Genomic DNA, 12725 nt, shown 5'->3' with positions numbered 1-12725 from the left:
ATTAGAGACAGTGCTCGGATTGCGGAACTGATGATACAATAGATCACGTCGAAATAAGAACTTTATCTTCGCCGTTTGATTTCCCTCATTTGAGTTTAGAAAACAGCCCCACCACCAATGTCCATAATATCTGCAGATCAAGAACCCAACCGTTTCTGTAAATTCAAGAACATCCTCAATATTTGTTGTGCTTGCTACTGTTGAGTTGTTAGAAAATGGTAACACTCTCACTCGCACCTGATTCTTGTTCAGTGGAACAGAAGAATGGAGTTTCTGAGTACCTGGTATAGTTCTTGCTGTCTAGCAAGTTATACCTATACCTATATAAAGTTCTACCTTATTTAGCATCAAGACATGACATGACAACTTTTTCTTTAACCAGGCTTTTAACTTTTTTTGCAGTATAGTCTAATACTCCAAATTCATCTTGAATGTCTTTTAAAGTCCAGTTTTTAGGAAGTGTTGTTAATATTTGCATCCTGATGCTCTTATCATCTGTAGTATTAAATTTTTCCTTCAATTGGTTGATAACTTCGTGGTCAGAGACGAGAGGAATAGCATCTCGTTGAGAATCTGAATTCATGTTCAATATTTTGCTTTTCAACACTACCGCTGCTTTCTTAAGCTTTTCATGAGGGTATTTTCTCTCACATAGTTATTTTTTCTGAATAGGTGATTCATTTAAAACAATCAAACTTTTGTTCAGAGCATTTACAGCTTCAATGTTTTCTGGGGAAGACAAAGGATCTAATTCGTGAAATTCTTCATCAGAAGTAGATTCTGCAGCATTATTTTTAACAAATGCTTCTGTTTGCGGCAAGTATCACAAATTTTATAACCTTGTTTAAGAAAAGTAAATGTTTGCACCAAGTTCTTGCTTACACTTCACAGGTTTTTCTTAAAGGAATTATGACTTGACTTTTCAAATGGATTACAACAGTACATTTTACTTGAAGCTGTAGAGGTTTATGGTTCCATGTTGGTCACTCTATTCTGATACAAGGCTGTGATGAATTGATCATAAAACTCCAAACCTGTAGAGAAAGGCAAGCTCAGTTAACAAAGTGACTGAAAAATCTGAAAAAAATATTTTTTTGCATCACTTCATAGGTAGAGCCAAACCTGTAAATTTTATTTGAATTATTGGACATGAATCTGAAAAGTGCATTTATTTTCATTGGTTTTATGTGGAATGGTCCTGCTAGCACATGAGCCTGGCTTCGGCTCTTAGTTTTTACCACATGAAATAAAAACTTTTTACAGAGATAATGTATTTAAGTAATGTCAAAAATTTTCTTTTTCTTTAATATATTTTGGTAAATAAAAAGAAAATAATTTAAGAGTTGAGAGTACATTTTAAATAAAACTATTCGAAAATGTTTACCTTGATTGTCCAGATTAAAGTAAACCATACAAAGTTAATATCAAGAATAAATTTCATAATATAGAATTATTAAATTAGAATTTTTCTTAAAATTTACTCATTGATCGATAGATTACCATTAATAAGTTAGTAACTTTCTAAGAACTGTGATGTTGTTGCTTCATGAAAGTCTGCAAAATACCTTGGTCTGATATGCTTGAGGAGTAAAGTTGTTTCCTTTGTTAGAAATATAAAAAGTAAAGATGCTGAATTTATTAGTTAAATCAATTCAATAATTATTTAATACTTACATCCTCATATTTAAATTATGATTTTTAAAGCTATCTTGAGTTAAATTTTCTTTTATAAATTTATAATTCACAGAGCAGCACAGTAGTTTTGACCTCTCTATAAAGCCCATAGTTCAAGAGAATACTAATTTTGCATAATATCTAAGTAAAACTAGTTTACACCTCTAAAATTCATTTGAATTCTACTAAAATAAATTTTACTTATATTATTATTACACGTTGAATATTTTGTATGATACTGGTAATTTCGAATCAAATTACATTTAATTTAAATAAAAAAAAGTTATTTATAATCTCAAGTTAAAGAAAAACTGATGAAGTGGTTACAGCACTCCATGTTTTTTATATTGATTAATCATTTACATTATCATGGAACAGCATTCAGTTTTATTTCTTATTTGTACAAATTAATGTTTCAATTCACTTAATATAATTACAGAATTAAACTACGGCAGCTTATATTAAATTTATCAATCTTTCTGATTTAGTAAAAATAACTATACAAAGCATTTTTCATTTGTTATTTATTTTTATAATTAGTAATTATTAAACATAATTTTTCATTATGCTCATCATATCATCATAAACAAGTTCTTTGGCATTTTTTGCCCATAAGAAATCCATGTGATTAAATTTATCAGATGGTATGGTATAATTTCTTATTAAATTTGGTAATCTGTTCATAAGTTCCTCGACATCCTAAAACAAAAACAAAAAAATAGAAAATTATTAATAATAAATTTTGGCATAATTATATATCGTATAAGAAATATTGGTATTATTTATCCATGAATTGTTTTGTATTTTTTGTCCTGGCATAAAAGTAGCAGCACTGCTCTTAATTTTTTTTGGGAGGGAATTTCTGGGCAAAAAACACTTCCGTGCTGTCATTGCCCGGTCTGCTCTTCATGTTATCACTACAACTGAAATATGAATAGCGTACCATCAATTTCTAACTGATAATTCAGTATGAGTTTTTAAAATCGATATATTTAAAAACCCATCTATACGGGTTTTTTGTATCTTCATCATATGGACTATTTTGATGGTTCTTTTTTTTTGTCATCATCATCATCATCACTGCTTAGTGTCGGGTCATTATAGTTCAATGTTAATATTTTAGCCAATAATCAACAAATTTTAAGTAAAAATTCATGAAACGTTTTGGAAAATTTAGAATAAAAATTAAATATATGCATTCCAAAGAACCTTTCCTACCAACGGAAATTTTGGCAACTTTGCCAAACGTCCAAATCCAAAAATCACCAAAAACCCACTCAAAAATGAAAAAATTGTAGAGCAACAAGTTATTCTTCTGTCTCGCATAAACTCACAAACTCTAACTACCTTTAACTTTACCTCTAATTCTACCTCTCATTTTAAAGGATTAGAAGCACACAACTTTATCCAATAGGCACTTTAATAAATTTTTAAGTTTACTGTACAACCACCACAAAGGAAACTCCTTAAATCAGTTCCCAAGCAGCCCCCAACAGATAATAAGGTTATACTGATTCTTTAAATTCCAACATCCTATGCTATGAGAACCTAGCAAGATTAAACTTATCATGGCACAGAAGAAGTAGCATTCACGCAACCAACACAGAACCAACAATAGAAAAGAAAAGATTGAGGATAAGGAAAAGAGGTGGATGGTGTGAAAGGGCAATTTATCTATCAGGATAACTGACTAACTATTAGTCAGTAAATTTATCAACCATTTTTCTATAGTATATTCTTGTTGTGATATTGAGGAATAGCTAGTTATCTTCCTTCTGAAAATTTAAAACATTTTTCATAATTATAGTACATCTTAAATGTTGTTGGAAAATTTAAACAAATAGTTTCTATATTAAAAAAAAGGGAAACAATCTAATTATATATACTATAATGTTGTTTAAACATATTGTTTCTTAACGAAAATAATAATTATGTAGTTATTAAATTAAAAATGACTGATTAGTACTGATGACACCACTGATACTTATTTTGTTTTCTTATGAATAAATGGGCTTTTATTTATTTGTCATTAGATGATTTTGTACTAGTGACAACTGATTCGTAAAATCAAGTCTAGTTCTTCAAACAGAGATACAACACTAGGCTTATCAGTCTAATTAGTATATCAACTTATTGATAGTGATTCATTACACTGTAAAATTTAGTTTATCCAAAAAAAAATCTCATTTTTGTCATTATTCTTGTTACTGTAGAGTAACAAAGTCAATCTTGAATGCTGCAGGACAGTTAGTTGAGATAAGCAAGCATCAATCTTTTAATAGGTTGGCTCCAAGAAGATTTGTTTGAGGCATGTGAGCTCTTGATAGTAGTTGGCAGTAGTGATGGCTAGTCCAGCCCAGAAATCTTAATCTCAAAGTAGTCTTTAAAAGAACTATATTGGATGTAGTTATCTGGGTCCTAGCAGTGGTCAAGTAGCCGAGCTCCTGGGCGTTGAGTGTTTTCCTCTTACCATAATATCATCTGGTTTTCTTTATCAACTGCATTCTACCTTGACCATGCAAGCAAATTCTTTTATGCCTGCCAGACTGCAGTATCAGGAAACCCCTGATTGGCTAAATCAGCACATACTCTTCATCAGAATAATAGTCATCCTGACTGATTGCCATGACTCAAACCACCATACAAAGCTGGTCAAAATTGTATTTATGGTAAGGATAACCATTGCATATATGTGGATTATATAAAAAATGTCCATTCTTATATTGAGTTATTACAAAATTTAAGACATTTGTAAATAAATCTATGTATTTTTTCTATTTTCATATTGCAAAAAGGGGTTGGTTGTTTGTTTTAGAAATAACATGCTATTCCTTTCATAATACATTATATGATAAAAATATATTTGGTAAGAAATTTAAATATTTTATTTTTTCTATTTGCCTATTTTAGTTTTCTTTTATTCTTGCTTTCCTTTATGTTCTTTATTGTTTTAAACTGTTGTTGAACAATTAAATCTGTAGATGATTGATATAAACAAATATATTACCTACTGTATATCAATATTCATGCAGTAGAAGTATGTTCATAAAAAAAAGAATTTACCTTGTTTCAAGTGTTTTCTTTTTCTGGAATGTACAAACGAATGTACAGAATGTGCAAATGTAGAACGTACAACTACACATTAACGGTTCAGATTTCTTAAGATTTTCTTTTATTTATAATATGTACTTATCACTTTTCTGTATAATACATATATAACTAATTCTTTCAAAACTGTTGTGGTTTACTTTTTATTAAGCACTCAGCATCGATAATAGAATCATTAGTAGTAGTAAGGTTAGTTTTTAATTCATCATCCATCTCGTATATAAATATAATATTCTTAATTCCATCTGAATAACCAGGTTACATTTTTCATTATGAATTTATTACTTATTTAAATTAAAACTTCTTAAAAAGAAAGTGAAGCCTACATTTTTTTTATTATTAAAAAAATTCAAGTCTAAATTTTTTATAGTCTGTTTTACTGATTGACTCTTAATAATAATTTGTATCTTGATTAGCTTACCTTATAATTAACCAGTATATCTCCTGTGCCATAATAAAGGGCTACTGGAACAAGTACTTGATTTAAATTATAATCTGGTGGTTCCATCACACCATAACGCTGTAAATTACCTTTTGGTCCATAATCAAATTGACAAAATCTACCTATAAATCATAAATATAATCTTATTATATTTTCTGAATGAATTCAATTTTCAATTTTATGAAATCACCAATTTAAAAATTACTGTTAATCTACACTGAAAAAGATTTGTGTTTAACAAGATATAAATATTAAACCGTGACTACCAAACAAAAACATTGCTGACAAACATTGCTCTTTAATATAGGATAATTAAATAGCATGTAGGTGACAATTTTGTATATAGTATAATTTGTTTTCTAATTTATTTAAACATATATATATATATATATATATATATATATATATATATATACATACATATTAATATAGCCTATGACACTCCCTGTAACATAAGGATTCTATCACGGGGTCATACATCTCAATTCCCCCCCTGATGGAGAAGAACACCCACCTCGTGACATGTCTGGTTGCCACACAACCCCCTTCATTCCTAGCCATGAGTGGCTTAATTGGAGGACATCTTCTTATGGGACAGACCAGCCTCCCGCCTCCCTTTCAGAACCTACCCGTAGCATTTACTCTGTGAAACCATGGGAGAGGCAGAAACTATCTCTCTCACAACTTCTTTCACCTCAGGCTTAATAGCCAATCTTTCATAGCCTTGAGTCAAGGCCTCAACAATGGGTTTGAGTTCCCTGATCTTAGGAAGGATCTTACCTAGCACATTAATCTAAGCAACTCTTGGGTTCTCCAAACACTGAATCAAGAAGTCATACTTCTCTTCAAATGGGGCCGAACCTCCAGCCCTCCCATTACCTTCAGAAAACTTCTTAATCATTAATTGATCAGTACTCTTCTCAGCCCACGAAGAACCGGAAGCACTTGCTTGCGACTCCTCATCCCCAGAAGCAGATAAAGAGTCATCGAGCCTAACCTCAATCGTCTCCATAATCTCTTCATGAGATTTAGCCCACTTGGACTTATCCTTTTTTACTTCAGTTTCAAACATTTTCAGAATCATAAACGCAATAATAATAGTAACCTTAACACTAAACAAAAACAATGTTTGCTTATAGACTATAAACATAAAAACAATTGGCCAATAACAAGCACGTAACTGATGACATTGACCAATAGCAGGCTACATAAAATAAAGATGGTTGCTATCAACAACAGCTGTTAAAAAGAAAATAACAGGTGACTTAATAATAAATAAATATCAGAAACTGAAATAACACTAAACAATAAAAACAAACAAATATACAAAAAAACTCAGTAGAAATGTTGGTTTCACCCCCAGGTGTGTAATTCAAAGGGACTTTAAACTACAATCCAAACTAGCCTAGACGTCAGGCTATCTTTGCAAATTAATATCAAACAAGACTAATAAAACACTCCAGAAGCCCTAAAACAGGTACATAACCATAAACCAAGTCATAGTGAACACAGTCAACTAACAAACTATAATATAATGATTAAATTACACCAAATAAATATGCAAATAGCAGAGCCTAAACACAAACTCAACCTTTCCAACTCGAGTCGCATGTTGAACTCTACGAGGTCATACATCTAAAACGGTCCAGCCAATGAGCTGCTATGGTGGAACAAACATATATACATACACCCTAAATACATTACACTCCTTTCTGGGCATTCCTGTAAAAATACCCCATTTGAATTTTGAAAATTAGAAGATTTTTGCAAATATATAACATTTCCGAATAACTGTGATTTGTTAGATTCAGAATGTACCATGTGATGCATGCAAAAGTAAACTTTCAACCTACTAACAAATACTCCATTTGAATTTTGAAAATAAGATGATTGTTTGCAGAGATATTATAAAATTACCCCATTGCACCTCCCAAAACAGTCCCAGCAGGGGCACCCCGTTTGTAATCAATTGATGGTGATGATTGGTCTAGTCTCGCACAAGGTGTTCACATCACATAACCACTCTAGCCCCTCACGCACGCCCCACAGGAATTTATAGGATATTTATTTTATGTAAATTTAATTCTAGTCTTGTTGTAATCATTAATTGATTGAACGATATTATTTATTATGAATTATATCGTAATAATTATAATTATTATTAATAATTACATCATAATATTATTACGATTGATTTGAATCATTCATTTCAAACCCAGCTCACACAGAGGTAGAGGTTCATTGTTTATTAGTTCAATTTATTAAAGTTTGTACTTCAACCGAAAAATCTTCACTACTATATATATATTTTGTAGCCTGACACCTGACACTCCCAGTAACATAAGATTCCAATGCAGGGTTATGCATTTAATTGGTTCAGCTGTTGAGCTGCTATGGTGGAACAAACATAGATACATACACTGTAAATACATTACACTCCTTTTTGGGCAGTCGTGTAATAAAGCAGCCAGGTTTTTTATTTACATTGTTAAATTTTAACAAACTATAACAAAATATTTATCATAAATTGTGTATTAAAAATCATAAATAAATATCACAAAATCATTAAAAAATATTTTAAATAAAGAAATTTAAATAATTTTAAAGCTAAATGTGTTTTAGTTGTTAAAACAGTCACCATCAGAACTTTAACTGGGAATTAGTAAATGTAATTAAAAATATTTAAAATTTTAAATAAATCAAAAAAATATTGACAGTAAAAATAATAATATGTAATCAGTATGCTCTACTATAAGAACATTTTCTACTTTGCTTAAAAGATAAAAAATACATTACTTATAAAATAAAAATGTACCCAGATTTATACCTTTACACCTATTGTATAAATTTATACGTAGTTAAAATTAACACAGTTAGTATACATTATTCCTTCATTTTTCGAGTAATTATTCTAATTTCATTACAGAATTTCTAGTGTGCAAAATATTTTTTACCTAATAGATCACTTATTTAATCATTATACAAACAAGAAATGTACCATATTTGTTTTGCTATACAACTGATGAAAAATTTGTAAAATAAATAAATATTTTAATTCTGATTAAACACATTTAATGATCATAAAAATGTGAAAACATTTTTAATTCAGCATTTATGTAGTTTAGTAAAATTTATTCAGGAAACTATTTTTTTTTTTTTTTAATTCTTATATAACATATTGTAATAGATGTGAAAGGGTTGAAGACAAGGTAAAAATATTCTTTAAGTGTGACTTTTTACATTAATTCCTTTCCAAAATAATTTTAGAACCCACAGTTTTTTTTAAATCATCTGCCATTTGTGACATTAATCTAGGACAGAACTGAATAACAATTTATTTTATTTGTTTTGCATTGTAGATAATTTATACTCTTTCTATCCAGGATGTTGATAATTCAAGGCCTGGCTGAAGCAGTTAAATTTTTAACCTGACAGTCCCTCAGTACTATCTGTTCTACTGCTGGATTCTAATAAACAACACCTGACTTGATTCATGAAACATTAGTCTGCTCTATAATTCTGTTTAATTACGAGTATTTATCACTTCCTTTTATGAATAAAAGAAGTATTGAGATCGTGAAAAATTTCGGTTTTCAGATTTCAATGGAAATAGCCATTTTGATCATCCCTGAATCCAGCATTTTGACTAGTTTCAGCATGATGTCTGTACGTACGTATGTATGTATCTCACATAACTCAAAACTGATTAGTGTAATATGTTGAAATTTTGGATTTAGGACTGTTGTAACATCTAGTTGTGCACCTCCCCATTTGATTGCAATTAACTGAACCAAAAGTGTCCAAAAAAGCCCAAAATTCAAAAACTTTGGATTTTGACCTTTTTGTTAACTGCAGTAATAAGCCCTCATTGAGAGCTTTTCAACAACATATCATACGTGGTACTTATTTTCATTGGTTCCAGAGTTATAGCCAAATTAAATTTTAATTAATGAAATATTTGAATCTTATAAGGGGAAGGCACATATCGGTTTGAAACAGACTTCATCTCTCTTTTTTTTTAATTTAAATATATATTGATTTATTAATAATTATTAACCTCTGATTGTAAAAGTTTTTACAATAAATAAAAATTCAACAATAACAATAAAAGAAAAAATATGAAAATTCATCAGAAGTTATTAATGAAACAAAATTTTATGTTGTTTTCATTTAAAAAAAAAATTGTAAATGTAATTTAATAGACGTACAAGTAAGTCCCATGGTGTCCACATCAGATTTTTTTTCTCATGTCTGAAAGAGTCTACCTAAGCAAGAGACTAGCCAAAAGCACCTACCTTCAGGGAGCATACATACAAAAATACATACATAAAACACAAGAAAAAATCAGAAACAATTACATTCACTGGTAATTTAATGTTGAAAAGTAAATTAGTTACTTAATAATAACCAATCAGTTACCTTGTCTCACAAAATTTCTGAAAGAATTCTACAAAATAAAAACGCTTAAACATTAGGGATTTTTTCAGTTTATTTTTAAAGCTTATTTTATTTTTTTTCTCTTTAATATATTCAGATAACAATGCCAATAATTTTTTTCCTATAATCTTAAATTTTTTCTGAAATAAACTGAGCCTATGATATTTTTAATAACCATTCCTATTTTTAGTATTATACTGGGATTGATTTTTCCTTTAATTATGTTTGTATTTCTTACATAATTTATAGTTTCAAAAATTTACATACATGGAACTGTAAATATAAGAAGTTTTTGAAAAGAGGCTTCCAGAAACTCAATATATTTCTCAGAACTCTCTTTTATCATACAAATATTATTTCAAAATTTTCCTTAACATATAGTTAAGGGAAATTTTGAAAAATCAAAATTCAAAATACAACATATAGTTCTCAAAAATGCTATGATAAACTACCTTTAGAGACTAGTATTTTCTAGTCCTGACACTCTCCACAGGATGAATAAACATTTTGTCAGTTTTTCTCTAAAGTGTTTTTCTGACTAATCCAGATTCAACTGACACATCAGCTTTATCCCAAAAAATCAACAGTTTCTAAGTCTGTTAGCCTTTCTACATCATTAAAGACTGAAGGAATCACAAATAAATTACAATTAAAATTAAATTAAAATTTTTCCTGTGATGAGTTTGTAAACACATAAAGTTGGTTTTAGGTAAATTTATTTTTTAATTATTAGAGAAATATTGGGCTGTACTATTAATGTTTATAAAAGTGTTCTGCCCCAGCAAATGGCAGCTATTATTACTAGTGAACAGTTTTGTATCATCTGCAGATAAAAAATGGTTTTCCATAGGAACATAGTTACCTAGGTCATTGATAAAACAAAAAAAATAACAGATCCAAAAATAGACCCTGTGACATCCTCTCTTTATATTCTGGAACTGATGTGATAAGTTCAATTTTACAGTTTCTGATATTTGCAGCTTCAGTAACTGATGATCTACCTGGTAATCTGATGTTTGCAACTTCAGTAATTGTTGATCTACATGGTAAACAAGATTCAAACCAGTGACAGGCTGTTTCACAAACACCCATGGAAGTAATTTTTTTCAACAATATTTTTGTGATGACACAGTTGATACTCATCAACAGAACAACAAAGCATCTGAAGACACGTTTGCCAACATCGATAGCATCTATGCATCTACTCACAAAATCAAAGTTAATTTTGTCGACTTATTTGTATGAACGCTCTACTGATTTTTAAATAATAAATTATTCTTTTCCAAAAAATCTTTAAACTGGTCACATACTACCCTTTTGATAAGTTTTTATCAAAAGGGTAAACTGGCAAAAGTAATATGGGTCTGTAATTCTGTTTATTTGTATTATCAGCCTTCTTAAAAAGAAGTTTTATTTTAGCCACCTTGCAATTGTCAGGAAAAAGTTCATTCATCAATGAACCATTAATTATACAAGTAAGTGGTTTAATTTACTCATCATGGCAAGTTTTAACAATTTTCATACATATACCATCAACACCAGCAGATGTTTTTTGCAGAAAACAGAGAACAATCTACAAACATCTTTCTCATTTACAGTTTGAAAATTATTAAACTTCATTTCAAAAATCAATGGAAAACCAGAAACACAGACTGAGTTCACTGTGTTACTTATACTTGGTGCTTTATTAGCAAAATAATTATTAAAAATGTTATTAACTTGAAAAGCATTTATGACTATCCTATTTTCTCCTTCAAAATTAATTTGTTGTATTTACTGGTATTATTTTCTTTAGCCCTACTATTATTAATTATTTTCCCAACTATCTTGCTTTAATCTGAAGCGTTACTCAATTCATATAATTTTTTTTTCCGATTTATGTTTCTGAATAGCTTCACAGTTCTCTTTCTTAATTGTATTATAATGCTTTTTATTTTGATCATTTTTAGTGTTGAGCCATTTTAAATACTGCTTCTTAAGAGTCTGTCTTTTATATATAATGTTTTGTTACTCAGAAATTGTTTTCTTTAGTAAATTATATTTTTTACTGACTATTGGGCAAGAGCTACCAGAGTAAGTTAGGGTATTGATAAATTGTTAATACTTTGTATCCATGGCAGAGTATACATCTACCCACAACTGTTTTTGTAATCAAAATTTCAATTTAGCAGTGCTAGTATCATTTATCTTTCTATTTAATTTTGAAATAAATTTTAGTCTTTTTTATACTTGGAATGGGTACTTCTAAAATTATAGCACAATGTTCTGATATAAATGGCTGGACAGTTTGTGTCTTTACATTCTCAATACTGGTCAAAAAATGATCAATACATGTAGAAGTTGATTCAGTGATATGGGGTGGAGATATTATTGCAGTAATCAAACCAAAACTATGTAAGATGTTACTGAAGTTTTTCAACTTTTCTTTTGGGAAAAATATCCAAATTAAAATCTCCTCTTATCAACATTTTATCAAAAAATTTCTGGATTCTCTCCACAGGTGTTTAAAATATCAAAAAAAAAACAGTCTACCTTACCATCATTAGGATTTCTATATATAACTGACAAAGATGTGTTACTTTTATTATTTAGTGTAATTTTTAATCACGGACACTCAAATATTTGGCCTACTGAAAGTTCACTATTTGTTGTTAAAATTTTGCACTGTTCAAAGTAACAGTTATTCTTTAGAGAAATTGCAACACCCCCAATTTTCAATTTTAGCAGCAAAAAGAGCTCACAAGAAGTAGTTGCAGAGCTGCAAAATCTTCAATTTCTCAATCACAAGTCATTTTCACTTATAAATAACACCTCATTGATTTTCATCCTGCAAAAAAATGTCTATTTGGTTATTTTTCTAGACATGCTCCTAACATTTATATGAAGCTTGTTAATATTATCTATTTTTTTATTTTCAGTTTACGATCCAATTTATCTGAGTTTATCTTGGATTTTTCACAAGAGTAAAGGAGTTTTTTAATGTAGTTTTTTGTTTTCGTTTAATGTTTTAAAATGCTGCAAATTACGTATCAGATTGGGGGCTTTTAATTAACAGAAGAAAATT

General features: G+C 29.3%; 1 protein-coding gene across 1 annotated transcript in view; it reads right to left on the bottom strand.

Annotated features, from left to right (window-relative positions):
• Window positions 1–2060: 2060 nt before the first annotated feature.
• LOC142329522 (lipase 1-like) overlaps window positions 2061–12725 on the bottom strand; it is a 44859-nt gene continuing 34194 nt past the window's right edge. The window contains exons 7-8 of the mRNA XM_075374196.1: window positions 5204–5346; window positions 2061–2373 (exon numbers count right to left, since the gene is read on the bottom strand). Of these exons, the coding sequence (XP_075230311.1) occupies window positions 2221–2373; window positions 5204–5346 (296 nt within the window). The 3' untranslated portion in view covers window positions 2061–2220. The remainder of the gene's footprint in view (window positions 2374–5203; window positions 5347–12725) is intronic.

This window comes from Lycorma delicatula, chromosome 8 (assembly GCF_047948215.1).
Source record: "Lycorma delicatula isolate Av1 chromosome 8, ASM4794821v1, whole genome shotgun sequence".
Taxonomy (NCBI): domain Eukaryota; kingdom Metazoa; phylum Arthropoda; class Insecta; order Hemiptera; family Fulgoridae; genus Lycorma; species Lycorma delicatula.
This window is presented reverse-complemented; position numbering and strand designations above follow the sequence as displayed.